This window comes from Vanessa atalanta, chromosome 18 (assembly GCF_905147765.1).
Source record: "Vanessa atalanta chromosome 18, ilVanAtal1.2, whole genome shotgun sequence".
Taxonomy (NCBI): domain Eukaryota; kingdom Metazoa; phylum Arthropoda; class Insecta; order Lepidoptera; family Nymphalidae; genus Vanessa; species Vanessa atalanta.
Window position 1 is genome coordinate 4,257,191 of NC_061888.1, and position 15,837 is coordinate 4,273,027.

Here is a 15,837-nt window from a genome sequence, read left to right on the forward strand (position 1 = left end):
CATACAATATATATTGAGAAGAAACAGTCAATATCTTAATGATTCCTTGGCTCCTAGGCTATTGCGCGAATAGCCCTCTTCTGCAGCACAAATATAGTATGGATAGCGGCTGCGATGAAGACTATCCAACTCCGCAAGAGATATTACAGCCTCAGTGTGAGATTACAAACGCCAAAGTCTTAATAATCCGTTAGAACAGCAATCCGACAAGACTGGAGGACCGGAAAGAGCTCAGCAAAGCCCTAAAAAACGGCATTTTCTTTTAATTTATTTTGCGTCTGTATTATTAGTTTTGTTTTCTATCCGCAGAGTAATCTCTATTAAAAGTTACAGTTAGATGATTACATATACTATTCGGCCTTAGATTAAAAACTACTTGAATGTTTTAAGCTTGTTAATAGTCTTTAGCTGATATAGGTACTAAAAAAATATATTTATGTCATCTATTCTTACGGCTAAGTCAGATAGTAAATTTTTAGTTTTTAACAAATAAAATATTACTTTATAAATAAAATTAAAATACAAAATGTCAAGACGTCATGTAAGTAAACAAAACTTTAAGTAACTAGTAAGCGTAAGTAACAAAAAGAACAAAAACACCAAAACCTCATTTAAATTTTTAGGAGGATTTTGATGAACTTTGTGATCCAGACAATCCACAAATTATTAAATATGAAGACGTATTAGAAGCTTCAAAACGAATCAAAAACTTCATAAAACCAACTCCTTGCACGGTGGTCATATTTTTCTTTTTTGTTTAGATAGTAATAGTCGGACCAGTATGTATTCAAACACTATTTTATAAAAATCTAGCCGTCGCACTTCCAGCGCGAGAGTGGTATCAACATATTCTACAAATTAGAAACAATTCAAAAAACTGGAAGGTAAATAAAAAATCAAATGTACATTTTTTTTTTAATGTACAAAATGTAGATTCTTAAACTTTAAATATAATTAAAAGAACATAATAATAAAGTCTGCATCTATGTATGTATTTTTGTTGCTGGGAATGTTAGCTATGTCTACACACTAAGCTCTAACTACAAAATATGATTTAACTATTAACTAATTTGCTCGGTGATTTCTTATTGTACCTTAATTTAAAGTTACCTATAAAGTTTTAAGGAACGAGGAGCTATCAATGCTTTAACATTATTACCTAAGGATAATCAAAAAATCGGTGTTGTGGTAGCTTCGTTGGGTAATCATGCTATGGGAATATGCTATTACGGTCAAAAGCTGGGAATACCTGTCACTGTGATTATGCCTACTTGCGTACCAGCCATCAAGTTGCAGTTATGCCAAAATCTTGGCGCGAAAGTTATTGTTCAAGGTAGCAATTTAGTCGACGCGCAAAAATATGCTAGAGGTTACGCCAAGGATAAAGGCATTTCTTACATAAAGTGAGTAAATACAATCCAAGTAATATTATTTTGCATATTTAAAACAATGTTAGAAACTTCGATAATTAGTGAAAAGATGTATACTGACCGATTAAAAGAAGATAATTAAATTTCCTAAACATTTTTTTTTTAGTTTTGACGTTAATTATATAGGTATAATATGTTTTTCATTTTTATCGTAACATACTAGAATTACTCAGTAAAATTTGCTACCTCATTCCTTCATGGGTGTAAGAAGAACCTAAGTATTTTTATTGCAATTTTTTTATCAGGCGCGATTATCCGAACATCTTATGCGGTTATGGGACAGTAGCTCTTGAAATATTGGATCAAATGCCGAATATGGACGCGATAATAGTACCTGTAGGTAGCGGTGGACTAGTGGCAGCAGTGGCAAGCGTCGTGAAACACGTGAAACCGGAATGCCTAGTTTACGTTAATATCGAAACTATTTTATACTTAAGTTAAAATATCGTCAGAGTATTATTATAAAATTTTATTTAAAAATAATTTATCATTTCAATTGAATTATTAATTTTTTACTAACTTACTCTTTTGCCTATGTAGGGCGTACAATCCGAAAGACTTCCAACGTTTTACAAGTCTTTAGAAGCAGGGGAACCCATAACCCTGCCTTATGAACCTTCAATAGCAGAAGCCATAGCCATGCCATACGTTGGTGTTAATGCATTCAGAAACGCTCAAAATCTGATGGATAAAATGGTAATATAGTTATGTAAATACTCCAGTGGGAAAAGATTTCCCTTCTTAATGTCAAGGTTTTCCACCACGCTACTCCAGGGCAGTTTGGTGGAAACACAAGTGGTGGAATATCATTTCTTTCACCGTTAAGCAAACGCAAGATTGTAAATCACAACTTACGCTCTTTAAAACTCAACCGCGCTTGGCCGGATTTGTATGCTTTATTTTCAGTTAAGTGTTAGGAATATGTATACCTAATATTGTCTAGATCGCGTTCGAGTACAGTATTTTAGAGTACGCCAGAAGACAGAGTAGCGTCAATGCTGGAGGACTCTTAAATTATATAATTAGTAGTTTAACAAGACAATAGCTTATAATGATAACAAAACATTAAAATGAAATTGTTTTATCCCTTACGCCGCATGGTATTAATTATTAAAATATAATTTTAGCTATTAGTAAAAGAAGATTGGATAGCTCGAGCCATTTTACACTTGGTTGAAAATGAACGCTTCGTTGTAGAGGGAGCTGGTGCATCTCCTCTGGCCGCTATTCTTGGAAATCTTGTTCCAGAATTGAAAACTAAAAAGTAAGCAATTGAAAGTTACGTATTTGTATTTGCTTACTATATTTTTAATTAAATTTGTAGGGAATTTGAAAGGCATACGACATCAATTCGTATGCCTTTCAAATTCACCACCACCTGCCGCCCAGCCACCTGATGGTTCCTACGTTAGCTTCGCCAAAGAGACAGGCACTTGTTAAATTCAGTGTTTCGATCAGCGATGAAATGAGTCAAAGCGCCGATAATCTCAGCATCTATATGATAAATCCTCATCAAGAGGAGCACTAAGTTCTACCAATGGCAAGATATCGGTAGGGATGATTAATGTTATATCTCACAGTACCTATTCCTTTGGATGGTAGTGGTAGATTGTTCTTTAATATTATTATTAAAATATACAATAAAGTAACTCTGTCTATCTGTCTGTCTGTTTTTTGCTCTTTCACGGCCAAACAAGTAAACCGAATTTGATCAAATTTGATACCAAGCAAGCTTGAACTCCAGGGAAGTACAAAGACTACTTTTTTATGAACGTTATTTAACATGTTGCTACCAACACCTACACTGATTAAATCGCGAGCGACGCCACGGGTGACAGCCAACAATTAGTTATAGAATATTTAAAGTATATTTCCCTGAATATGAATGATGTAAATTTACATTTCATAATAAGATTTAAGTATAATTCCAATTTTGTAACATACGTAAGTATGAACGTAAAATGACGATTTAATTTTAATAATTCTTTCTCTGTTTTGTCTAGTGTTGTTTGCATTCTAAGCGGGGGTAATATTGACGCAATTTTGCTTGGCCGCAGCTTGGACAGAGGTCTTGCAGCTGAAGGGCGACTTATTAAATTTAAAGTAAACAACATTTTTATTTACCTATCGTTTTAAGAAAATAATAGCTCCTATCAAAATATATTACATATAGCCTTAATGAGGTAGATTTACGCTATTGACCATGCTGGATTCGGCGATATAAGTAAAAATGGCGCACGTAAACTAAATCTATTACACCTAATTACGGAGCAGGTCTCCTAGTAGAGACAACTTATATTTTACGGCTGGGTAATGATCATTATACAGAATTAAGGCTTATTATACAAATTAACAAACTTGTTGAGCACTATTGCTGTAAGTTACAGGCGATTTTTAATGAAAAGATTTACTTTTCTAAAAAATCTATCATGCAGTGTTTTTGTCATTGCATATAAAGTTGCCAGACCGTACGGTACGTACATTAGTTCTATTCAAATAAAAATGGATTATGAATACAATACAATTATTTTAGACCACTGACCTTATCCCTGAGTGAATCTCCGGTTACAGCGATGCAATAACACTTTTTATAATACTATTGACATGTTCAACAGGTTCTGATTAAGGATTTTGCAAGTGCGTACGAACAGTTTATGTTGTTACTAGCACAAGGTGGTTACAATTTGATTCGTCAGTTTCAAGATCGCATTTGGGTTGAGAATGAAATATACAGAGTTGAGGTGAATATATAAAACAACGTATTAACTATTTTAAATTTTTCCGTATATTTTCAAATTTATATATTATTAAGGGAACACATTTTTATTTTATAAGGAAATTAGCTACTTACGTAATTAATAATTACACAAAGGTAATTTTTGTACACAAATGTTTTATTCAAATGTTAGTTTGTGTTAATATATTATGTGTACGTAGGTATGTTTGTAAACTGCATATATGTTACTCATAAATATCCGCGAGTCCGAGATGCTACTCTTCAAAACAAACCAAATTAAATTAAAATGGAGTTTTCACTATTCACCCACTGGCTTCATCGGTATACCGGTATAAATTATTAGTCATCCAAATTATGTAAAACTAGCTTTTGCCCGCGATTTCGTTAGCGGTGAAGTTGGTTTGTAAAATCTTAGTAGGTACATCAAGGAGCTGTTTTAGGTACATCAGTAACAGTGGAACTTTAGAATGATAGGTAAAAGTACTGGCTCTTATAATTATATCTAGATATAGTAGGGAACTATAATTTAGTTTTTTTTTTTTTAAATATATATGAAGAATAATAGCAATGCCCCAAATTAATTAAGGTAATTACTAATATTCCTATTTACCCCTCCTTATAAGCTTATCACTTGTGTAAGGAGTTGAGAAGACAATAGCCCATGGGGTCAGAATCGATCCTGCGACTTCTTGCATCGCTAGGCCGCCCGTAAATCATTACACTATTGAAGTGTTAGTATTTGATCATAATTCTGTTGCAGAGTTATTTTAAAACTATGATATTTAATTGATACAATCAAGTGATGAGGGCTATTTTACGAATATTGTATTCATTTGGATAAGGATTAATTTTTGTTTATAAAACACCTTCGCAAATAATACATTATTATAAAACAAATTAGATAATATAAAAAAGGTAATAATAGTGAGTCACTGTGGTATTGTTGATCGAAGGACCCAATCTTAAAAGATAGACATATGCTATCGCAGTCTTTTTTTCAGAACTTTTAAAGGAAAACAATTCTGTCATATAGCTTATACCAATCGAAATAGGCATAAAGATAAACAAACCTTAGATTTACGTATTTCATGTCATCACTGGATTATATTTTGCACTAATAAGAGTTAAAGTTTAATATATCTTTATTTATAATATAACATTATAATACTTAACTCTTTATATCCACTTTAATTTTACTTCCAAAATTTCGATTAGTTTCGTCGATGTTCAAAACGCCATTGTTCCGCAAACCCATAGTGAATATCATAGACTAAGCTCTCGACCAATGATATCGCGTCAATTTGCTGTCAAACGTTGTTTATTTGGCTTGTCTCCTGTTTTGGTTCGAATAGAGTAAAGAGTATACCTATAGTCCTATATGATTTTACGATGCTCTGCAAATCTTTTACCGTTTACGCAGCGTATGCAACGAAAGCTCTCAAAAGGATTTTTTATCTCCCGATATTGTAACATTTTTTATTGATATTCCTCCTACTGGTGGTAGTGTGATGGTTTATAGTTTAAGTGGATAGATAGATGAAAAGTTTAAATACCCGTCATCTCCATTATATATATTTTTTTCTATTTCTAGATAAAAGCGGTGTGTGAAACAAGAGGATTGAATCATGCTTTGGAATTGAAAAGAATTGTGGAGAGGGCTTATCCAAATGCTTGTTCGTTCGAAACTGAACCCTTTAATGATGACAGAACCTGCCCATGCCATGCTAAAAGTCTTAAACCAAAATAAATTATTACTCAACAGACAAGGCCTTGTAAGAAAAAAATTCAAACATATTTTTTATTACATCACATACAATATTTTAACATTCTGTTATGCATCTGAAATGGGTTACATTTATAAAATATGGATGAAACTTAACAATAACATAGGAATTTGAATATGTATTACATTATGTAAAATTTTTATCCATAAATGTCGCCATCCTCAGGTCTCTTTTGCTCAAACCATTTACATCATGGGATGACAATACTACCTGAAATGTAAATAAATCTATTGTTTTCAACCAACATCAATTTTTGAATAAGTAAATTTGATTTATGATTATATTATTTATACTATTATTTATATAGAAATAAAACTATATTTAAACACAACAAAGACATGAAAATATCATATCAATAAATAAGGAAATAATAAGGCAGAGGATTACAAACTGTCTACAACAAATAATGCATTAATAGTTCATTTCATTACAGACAATACAGACCTATAAAATTGTATAGGTTTTTTTTTAAATCTACGAGTATATAAAGATTTTCACAACTAAAATTAAATACGAAAATGTAACATTCTAATCTTTATGTTACAACTACAATTTTTTTACTTGAGTTTTTATAAAGTTGTGATTAAAATGCATTCTTCCAATTTAGCATAAAAAAGATAGCAAGTAATTTATAAAAAATAGCTCTCACCTGCAATTTGTTGTAGACATTAAACCATTCAGGGTGATGATCCATTTTTTCCGCTAGCAGAGCAACTCGAGTCATGAAACCAAAAGCCTCATTAAAGTCTTTGAATTTGAATTCTTTTTCGATAGCATCTCTATCGCTCTGTACCTTCCAGCCCGTTTGTAAAAGTGGTTGAAGAAGGCCTTCACGCTCCTCCTGTTTCAATTTGTCAGCCTACAAAATAAGAATTAGTTTTTGATTAACAAAATATCAATAAAATAAGGAACATCTAAAATAATAAATATTATTTTAAAAGAACAGTACAAATAAAACAATAATTCATACCACTAACTAACATAACTTTTTACTAAATTTAAAAACCAGTTACAAAGACTGATATAAGTACACAACCTTGATTATCAAACGCAACGCAATTCAAAGGTAAATTAGCTAAATTAATAAAATTACCATTTTCCTTTTACTGGACGAGGACGCAGACACGCTAGCAAACCTGACGACTCGACTGGCGCAACTAGTTGTGGCATTGATCGAAGCCCGCGCGCTTTGGGCGACTCTATCGGGGTGAAAGTGTATCGCTATCAAACGCCCGACATTGTACACACTCTGACTTCGCAACATCTTTCAACTAAAAAAATAATTACCTACGTAGGTATCGCTAATACTTTTAAATAACTAGAACTTATCTTTTTTTTATAGGTTTAAAAATTTTATCAATAATTTCATAGGAAGTCGGAGAATAGTGTTCTATTTTCTTCATTTTTAATGTTTTCAATTCTACACCTTGATAATCGATATAGCCACTTATTTCTTCATCCGAATATGTTACGTTTTTAATTTATCACTTTTTTTATTCAAACGTCAGTGATGAATTAAATATGCACTAAAATTTTAATACCACAGAGCTTCGCTTCTCAAGCTCTCACTTTACAAAGTTAGTTACAAACTTCTAGTAGTATAAGTATATAACTGTATAGAATACTAATCGGTGAATAGTTTTATATATTAATCATTTGTTGTCATGTTATTTTGTTTACATTATATTACATTTTAAAACTTTTAATTAGAACTTCTAGTGAATAGTGATTGGATAATGTATATATAATTAATATAATCTACACATGCTGGCAAGTGGCAACGCACATAAATAAACAAACAAATACCGTTTTTTTATTTTAGTAGTATTATCATCGATTGTGGACTACTGTTTGTTGAGCTTCAATTTAAAGTCCTCGGTCCATTACATCAGGTTAACAATCTTATTTGCAATTATATTTTACTATTTTCTTAGTCGTTTAAAAACAGATTGCTCAAACTATTTTTCTTAAATATGTACTCTGTGTCATGATTAGTGATTACCACCAGGCAACAATGGCAAAAATAGAGAATAGATGAATGACGATAGTTATGCTCAATTTCTCATAGATAATACATGTAAACTGAACTGGTTATGCTAGTATAAGTGTATTATCTATGTGGTTATGCTTAATGCAGACTTATGACAGAAATTAGAATTCTGTCCAGTAACCTCGATTTTTAAAATGGATACTTTAAAAGACCTTTTACCTACTAGATTATTTGAAGTATTAGAAAAAGCAGGTATTTGTACCACAAAACAAATAATTATTCTTTCTGTTTGGGATATTAAAAAACTTACAAATTTATTTAACGATGATATTAAACTACTTAAAAATATTTTGTCAAACAATTGTAGTCCTATTAGCATAAGTGGAAATTCTTTGGAAGATAAAAATGTTACTGTGAAAACTGGCTGTGCAAGTATTGATAAAATACTAAATGGTGGCTTTCGTATAGGTACATTAACAGAAATGTATGGTGAAAGTGGCTCAGGAAAAACACAAATAGCACTTCAAACTGCAGTCTATTGTGGCACTAGTGGATGTGTGTTTATATGTACTGAAGATTTATTTCCTGTAAAAAGATTTAATCAAATAAGCCAATATGTCTGGCATGATATAAAAGATACAGAATGTAAAAAGAATATCTTTATTGAACATCTTACTGAGGCCCATGAATTAATTTCATGTATCAGAGTGCGTTTACCCAAGTTATTGAAATTAAATAAAATATCTGCTGTCATTCTGGATTCAGTAGCTGCCCCTTTTAGGTGTGAAAATACTAACTATGTACAAAGAGCAGAAGAACTTAAAGAGTTGGCTATCTTGCTACTTAATATAGCCCAAGAATATAATGTAGCTGTTATTTGTATCAATCAAGTGACTGCTTGTTTCACTGGTTCTGATGATGTATTGCCTACATTAGGACTAGTGTGGTCTAATTTGATTTCTTGTAGGTTAAAATTAACAAAAACAATAGATTATCGGGAATTAACTATTGCTTTTGCTCCACATTTATCCAATGCACAAGGTGCAAAATTCATAATAACAAAAAATGGCATAGAAGATATGGAAAATATATTAATAAATATTTGAACCAATTTTAAAATTATCTTTAACTTTTTTAATTTCCTTTAATTAAGTAAAAATAGATTGCTACAAAAATGGTAGTCTAGTTAGAGCAAATTAGAGAAATCCTCAGTTGCAATAAAAACAAATCTCTTAGAAATAAATGTTATTAATATCTTGACTCAGCAACCACTATTAGTATCGACATTTGTTGATTATTTATTGGCACTTCATAGGGCTTTGTACAAGCTACTTAGTATGATTATGTTCCAGTTTGTTTGAGATAGGATCTGGAGTAGCAACAGGCTTCTGTGACATCTTATTTTCGTTGATGATGATATAAGGGATGTTTAATAGTTCTTACAGCGCTAATGTCTGGGAGGTCATGAAATCTTACCCTGAGATGGGACATTTACCTGTCTACATATTTTACTTAAAAATAAATTAATATAAAATATAATGTCCAGAAGAAATGGGCCTAACATACCTTTAGCTACACATGCGAACATACACAAAAATACAATTGCTTCTAAGATAAATATAAGCAATCAGTTATAACAGCTGATATATGAACCGAGTTTGAGTTTGACTAAGAGTTTAAGATAAATATATCTTTATTTATAATACAACACTATTACGCGGAACTACTTATATCAATTTTAATTTTATTTTCAAAATTCCGTTAACAGATCAGAAAATCCCCAAATTCGGGGAAAAGAAAGCCCAATTCCCCACAAATCTCCCACAGAAATATAGGAAAAAAATCATGTAATTTTATGTTTTATTTGTTTTTATTAAGGCTTTTGGCATACCTTACAATTTAACATTATTTTCGGTATAAATTTGAATACCTCCCTGTTTTTCTATTGCGTCTCTACTAGTCAAAGTAATTAAGGAAACTATCGTGTCTGTGTGTAGTATGTTTCAATTAAATGTTTTAATATTTTTTAAATAAGTGATTTCGCGTTCAAACCCAGGCAGGCACCACTGAATATTCATGTGCTTAATTTGTGTTTATAATTCATCTCAGGCTCGGCGGTAAAGAAAAACATCGTGAGGAAATCTGCATGTGTCTAATTTCAACGAAATTCTGCCACACGTATATTCCACCAACCCGCATTGGAGTAGCGTGGTGGAATATGCTCCAAAACCTTCTCCCCAAAGGGAGAAGAGGCCTTAGCCCAACAGTAGGAAACTTATTGCTGCTAATGTAAAAAAAAAACTGAACTTCCTCTCAACTGGTGCATTAGCGAATGGAAGCACGAGTAAAAACTGGATAACTTTATTCAAATGAAAAGGAGAATACTTTTCTCCAGTAGCATTCAGCATCGTTGTCTACATCAAGCCCGTGCTCAGTGAAATCCAGCATGGCGTCAGCTCGCCATTCATCATCTAAATTCTGGGCTGCTACGAATACTAAGAGTATAATACTAACTAATAATCGACTAAAATTTCAATTTTTGTACTAATAAAAGAACGGCTAAAGAATCAATTACCTGTCGTTTTATGTTTATAATATAAGTATAAAATTCCCCTCGTTTTCCCCGTAATTAGTGACAATCCCCACATCAATCCCCGATCGACTTGCGATTCCCCGCAATTCGGGGAATTCCCAACACATTGGCATCGCTGCTCTTAAGGTTTGGGGCGCATTGGTTAACTATAATATAAATATAATAACTATTATTAATGTTGTTTTTCTTATAGTGCCAATGTCTATGGGTCACTTACTATAAGTCGGCATATTGTCTATTCGCCTCTCTATTACATAAAAAAGGATCGTATAATTATTGTTAAAACATTATTTTATTTTCAAAAAGACTCCTTTTGCAATGACGAATGTGTATGTATGGACTATCGAGCGTATTTGCTTACTTTTATCACGGAATTATTATTTTTTAGTTGAAATAAGTTATTTTTCCATCTCGCATTTTTAAATTTGAACCGATAATTATAGATTATATATTGATAAATAACCAGTGTTTAATCGTTTGTTGTGTGTTCATCATGATGATGAGGATGATGAACCAGTGTTTAATCGTTTTTATAAAACAGAAGAAAAAATTAATTTTAAATAGATAATTTTTTTTTTAAATACATTTTTGAAGTTGCATTTTTTGACTTATTTTGGAAAAACCTAAAAAACGTGATAACTAAAAAATGGTTCACTTTTGCATCATGCAAATAGTCACCCCTATTACCATAGATAATACACTTATACTAGCTTCTATTACCTCCTAACGGGAATACGTCGAATTACCAATAACCCTGTATTTTTATGGTATTTTTTTTATTTTATAATTTATAAATTGAAATTTTAAACAATAGTTGATCTAAGCAAACACATGACCCGATTTGTTGACGCCCATGGCCAAGAGAAAAACCATCATACAGAACAATGCTGCTAATCATATTTATGTCAAATTATTTGTCAGTACTTGTCAAATATTTTTGAAATTATTCTGCAATTATTGGAATGAATTTAGATAAATTTGTTCGGAGAATAAACATTGTAAAATCTTTAAGGGTAAGCAATAATGTTAATGTCCTACTTTCGCTATTATGAATGATTTTTTAATAACTTCAGTTAATTTTCCATATGATATTATAACCAATTGTAATAGTCTTACAGTAAAATAAAAAATCCACAACAAAAAAGACTAAGAAGTAGAATAGATATGGATTTAAAAAGTCGCGAAGACCCCGTCGTGCTCAAATTGGACACACCAGAGTTTCAAAATATCTTTAACCAAGAAGTAATAGAATTGAAAAAAATATTCGACAAATACAATTACGAAATCAGAATAGCCGGTGGAGCTGTAAGGTAAGGTTTAATTTTGTGAGTCCTTAATTCATAAAATTATTTCAACAACAAAGCAAATAATTTTGTGCACCTTTTTTTAATGTTTTCTTTGAACTTATTCTGGAAGTATTCTTGATTTTACTATTTATTTTTTTAGAGACTTACTACTTGGCCAGCAAGCAAAAGACTTAGACTTTGCCACAACTGCAACTCCTCAGGAAATGAAAGAAATATTCACTGCAGAAAATGTGAGAATGATAAACATGGCTGGAGAGAAACATGGTACAGTAACACCAAGAATAAATGACAAAGAAAACTTTGAAGTAACTACTTTAAGAATAGATATGGTCACAGATGGTAGGCATGCAGAGGTTGAATTCACAAAAGATTGGAAACTAGATGCCAATAGAAGAGATCTAACTATAAATTCAATGTTTCTAGGTAAAGCTATTTAGGATTATTATTCTAGTAATAAATGATAAAATTGATATATTTAATATAATCTCTATCAACAGGTTTTGATGGATTAGTTTACGATTATTTTTATGGCTATGACGACTTGCAGAAACGAAGAATTGCCTTTGTTGGAGATGCAGATGTGAGAATTAAGGAAGATTATCTGAGAATAATGCGTTATTTTCGCTTTTATGGCAGAATTGCTGAGAGTGTAAATAATCATGACCAACATACTTTAGATGTTATCAAACAGAATGCAGATGGTCTAGTAAATGTGTCAGGAGAAAGAATTTGGATGGAGTTAAAGAAGACATTGCAAGGCAACTTTTCTGGGGATTTATTAAAAAAAATGTTAGAAGTCAATATTGGACAATACATAGGTAACAATTAATAGCAAACCTATTTTTTAAATATTATAATTTACCTTTGTTGTTTTTCAAGCGTAACTGCGGGTGTGTCATTGATCAAATGTACTGAGTTGTTTACTCTCTTGTATGTATTTAAATTCTGACCATATATTTCCATTAACAGGTTTACCAAACCCTAATATAGAGGAACTGGACAAGTTATTAAAAAGGAGCAAGCATTTGTACTTGCACCCTATGAGTTACTTAGCTGCACTACTTAACAATATTGATGATGCAACATTGCTACATGCTAGATTAAAGCTCTCTAATTATGATAGAGATATGACCTATTTCATCATTGAAAATAGAGACAGAGATGATGAAAGTGCTCCTAGACCATTATTGTAAGTGGTTTTTTTTCAATATTGCATAATCAAACCCAAGATTGTATGATAACATTCTATTTGGCCAGTTTTTTAACATTAATATCCTTTTGTTTTATAGGCCCTATGAGAAAATAGTTTTGAATACCAAAATAAAGCAACAAGATGCCTATGACTATGTCCTAGAAGTGCTTAAATATAGAGGTGATGAAAAACTTCTAGAAGATTTTAAAAAATGGGTTATACCAAGATTTCCAGTTAATGGTAAAATTCTGAAGGAGAATGGATATATGCCTGGCAAAGTGTATAGTCATATTATATACAAATTAAAGGATACATGGATAGATAGTGAATACCAGCTTGGTGTTGATGATTTAGTTAAATTAATACCGAGTATTGTTGATAAATATAAAAATAAATAAATGCACTTACAAAAATTATTTTATTTCAATTAAACTTAGCAGTAAATATATTATGTTTGTATTATAACTTATTATATTTATAGAAAACTTTTATAATCAAGATGTCTTAGGTGCTGTATATGGATCATAACTATCACAACCATCATCATCATCTTTATGTTCATAAAAACACCTCTTGCAGAACAAATATTTGCAGCCACGGCAACGCATCTTTGCATCCTCGTTACAAATTTCGCAAAATGGTAGCTCATCTAGTCCAGAATCACAAACTTCATTTTCTTCTAAACTAGTTTGTTCTTTGGCCTAAAACAATAATGTTTAATTATTTGACAGACCTAGCTGGAATTGGAATATAAGAAATGATAAAAAATTACCCTGTGAATAATTTTTTTTATTATTTCTTCTTCATCATCGGACTTTTCATTGTCCTCTGTGGCAGCGGGTTTCTTTTGACCAGAAGTGGAAGTTCCCTTAAGTGTCTGCAATCTAGTTTCAATATCATTAACTAGGACATCAAATTCTTCTTTATATTTAGTATCAATGTTCGACTGTGCCATATATTGTTTCATGAGATCATCTGCTTGTTCTTGTTCTGTTCTTAAGTCAGGACCTGGCAACAATGGCTGAAATCAATTCAGATGGATAATTAATTTTAAAAAAGTATTAATTATATAGTTTAATTTTACATATACATTAAATCTGAATACAAAGTATTTTTTTGCCTCAGTATGTGGGTGGGAAATGGTCCAACTTCATGGTAAGTGATCAGCACTACTCATAAATATAATTGCTTTATAATTTTAACTATTTATAACCAATATACCACCAAAGTTGGGAACTAAAATTTGATATGTACCTGTAGTTACACTACCACCCTTAAAACAAGAACACAACAATTCTACATATCACTGCATAGCGGTAGAATATATGATGAGCACCCAAATAATGATAATTTGAGAACTGGCAGATGCACCTATCCTTTTACTCAAAAATGCATAATATCCTTTTCTTACGAAATTATATGTTTCTTTGTCTTAACAAACTGCATTAATAGTCAGTCAAGGGTGAGGACATTGGATGTATTGATTGGTATAAACATAAATATAAGTATACCTTACTCTGAACTGCACCAGTTGGAACTCCTTTTAAATTTGCCAATCTAAATTCTAATTCAGTGGTTGATGTAGAAGGAATATCAGCTTTAAGTTTTTGTAAACGGGCAATAATATCCTCATTATTTACTTTTGTCAAATTTTCTTGATTGCCTCCTTTCAATTTCTTTAATTTTTCATAAATTAATTGATCTGTTGTATTGGATGAAACTTCTTTATTCTTTGCAGAATCAGTAGGGATACCAATCCTTCTAAATGTAAAATATATGATATGTATTGTTCAAAAATTACCTATATAGTTAAGAGGTACAATATTATTCTACTTACCTATAATATGCATCAGGTGGTTCAACTGTTGTGGGTTCATTATCATTTTTATTAGCTTGTTGTTTACATTTAGTGCAAACCTATGAAAATAGAATATAAATTCAACAACATAAAAAATGTAAATTGTTCGAATTATTAATTAAAGAAAAAAAATCATTAAAATAGACTTACCTTTACTTCAGCATTAAGTTTTTGTAAGAAGACTTTGTGGTTCAAGCATTTTGAACAGTAGCTAAAGCCACAACCGGGACAACCTTTCTGAAATTTAGAAACAACTTCTGTAAAATGCAAGTATTTATGTCAATTTAATGGCACTAATGGTTTTTTAAGTAGAAATGAAATTACTTCTTGTCGGAGGAGCGAAAACGATTTTGAACACGAATTACAGGGCATGGTAAGAACTAGACAATAATGCCGTAAATCGTGATTGAGATTTTCTAATTTTTATTTTTTCTTGGGTCAAAACTAGGTTGTTGTGCCATCGCAGTTATAACACTTTCATAGAAAAGTTTGTGATCCTGAACATCAATCGACAAGGTTATTTTAGATAAAATATTATTATAAATCGAAGAACACTATTTTTTCCGGCGGTGATTAAAATATTATGTTTAATGTAACACTGATGTAAAATTTTTGTCTGTTTATATGGTAATTACTAATTACTAATTGGAATTGGTATTAACTATTTGGTAGTATTGGTTGTCAAAATAAAAATATCAACAAATTATATTAAAGAACTATTAGTAAAAATGGTAATTTAGCATTATAAAAAGTTACTGCGTATTTTTTTAGTTTGAGTTCATAGAATTTTGAGATAATTCGAATTGCTTAATATTTTTCATATTATTGTTTCAAATTCGACATTAGTAAATCTAGACCAACCGATAGAATAAATATGCATTTTGAATTATATTCCTTGAAAAGCTATTTGAAAATTTAGCTCTCAGAGCCTTTTGTATCAGCGTTG

At 31.1% G+C, this 15,837-nt stretch overlaps 5 protein-coding genes across 7 annotated transcripts; 3 read left to right on the top strand and 2 right to left on the bottom strand.

Moving 5' to 3' along the window:
• The first annotated feature begins 526 nt into the window (after positions 1-526).
• Positions 527-6,070, top strand: LOC125071114 (L-threonine ammonia-lyase-like). The gene is made up of 10 exons (XM_047681205.1): positions 527-541; positions 624-734; positions 814-884; positions 1,119-1,403; positions 1,676-1,838; positions 1,971-2,126; positions 2,558-2,694; positions 3,434-3,533; positions 4,046-4,171; positions 5,759-6,070. Exons 1-10 carry the CDS (start codon positions 527-529, stop codon positions 5,912-5,914), a joined length of 1,320 nt encoding a protein of 439 aa, XP_047537161.1. The 3' UTR covers positions 5,915-6,070.
• Positions 5,961-7,956, bottom strand: LOC125070812 (pterin-4-alpha-carbinolamine dehydratase). 2 transcript variants are annotated; one of them, XM_047680792.1, is made up of 4 exons: positions 7,758-7,956; positions 7,045-7,222; positions 6,601-6,810; positions 5,962-6,161 (listed from the first exon to the last, which is right to left on the bottom strand). In XM_047680792.1, the coding sequence occupies exons 2-4, from the start codon at positions 7,213-7,215 to the stop codon at positions 6,078-6,080; spliced, it is 465 nt and encodes a 154-aa protein (XP_047536748.1). In that variant the 5' UTR covers positions 7,216-7,222; positions 7,758-7,956; the 3' UTR covers positions 5,962-6,077. The 2 variants fall into 2 exon arrangements, with proteins under 2 accessions (XP_047536749.1, XP_047536748.1); XM_047680793.1 differs by lacking the exon at positions 7,758-7,956 and having other exon boundaries at positions 5,961-6,161; positions 7,045-7,229.
• Positions 7,957-8,013: 57 nt separating this feature from the next.
• LOC125070811 (DNA repair protein XRCC3) lies at positions 8,014-9,041 on the top strand (the record flags this gene model as incomplete). Its single annotated transcript, XM_047680791.1, has 2 exons — positions 8,014-8,193; positions 8,410-9,041. Coding segments are annotated over exons 1-2 (690 nt in total), but the record flags the coding sequence as incomplete, so codon positions are not given.
• Positions 9,042-11,301: 2,260 nt separating this feature from the next.
• LOC125070808 (CCA tRNA nucleotidyltransferase 1, mitochondrial) lies at positions 11,302-13,431 on the top strand. Its single transcript, XM_047680788.1, has 6 exons — positions 11,302-11,547; positions 11,645-11,844; positions 11,981-12,264; positions 12,339-12,659; positions 12,811-13,030; positions 13,131-13,431. The coding sequence occupies exons 1-6, from the start codon at positions 11,497-11,499 to the stop codon at positions 13,429-13,431; spliced, it is 1,377 nt and encodes a 458-aa protein (XP_047536744.1). The 5' UTR covers positions 11,302-11,496.
• Position 13,432: 1 nt separating this feature from the next.
• LOC125070809 (abscission/NoCut checkpoint regulator) lies at positions 13,433-15,528 on the bottom strand. 2 transcript variants are annotated; one of them, XM_047680790.1, is made up of 6 exons: positions 15,216-15,528; positions 15,042-15,128; positions 14,871-14,950; positions 14,545-14,791; positions 13,806-14,054; positions 13,433-13,734 (listed from the first exon to the last, which is right to left on the bottom strand). In XM_047680790.1, exons 1-6 carry the CDS (start codon positions 15,261-15,263, stop codon positions 13,528-13,530), a joined length of 918 nt encoding a protein of 305 aa, XP_047536746.1. In that variant the 5' UTR covers positions 15,264-15,528; the 3' UTR covers positions 13,433-13,527. The 2 variants fall into 2 exon arrangements, with proteins under 2 accessions (XP_047536746.1, XP_047536745.1); XM_047680789.1 differs by having other exon boundaries at positions 14,545-14,794.
• Positions 15,529-15,837: the final 309 nt, after the last annotated feature.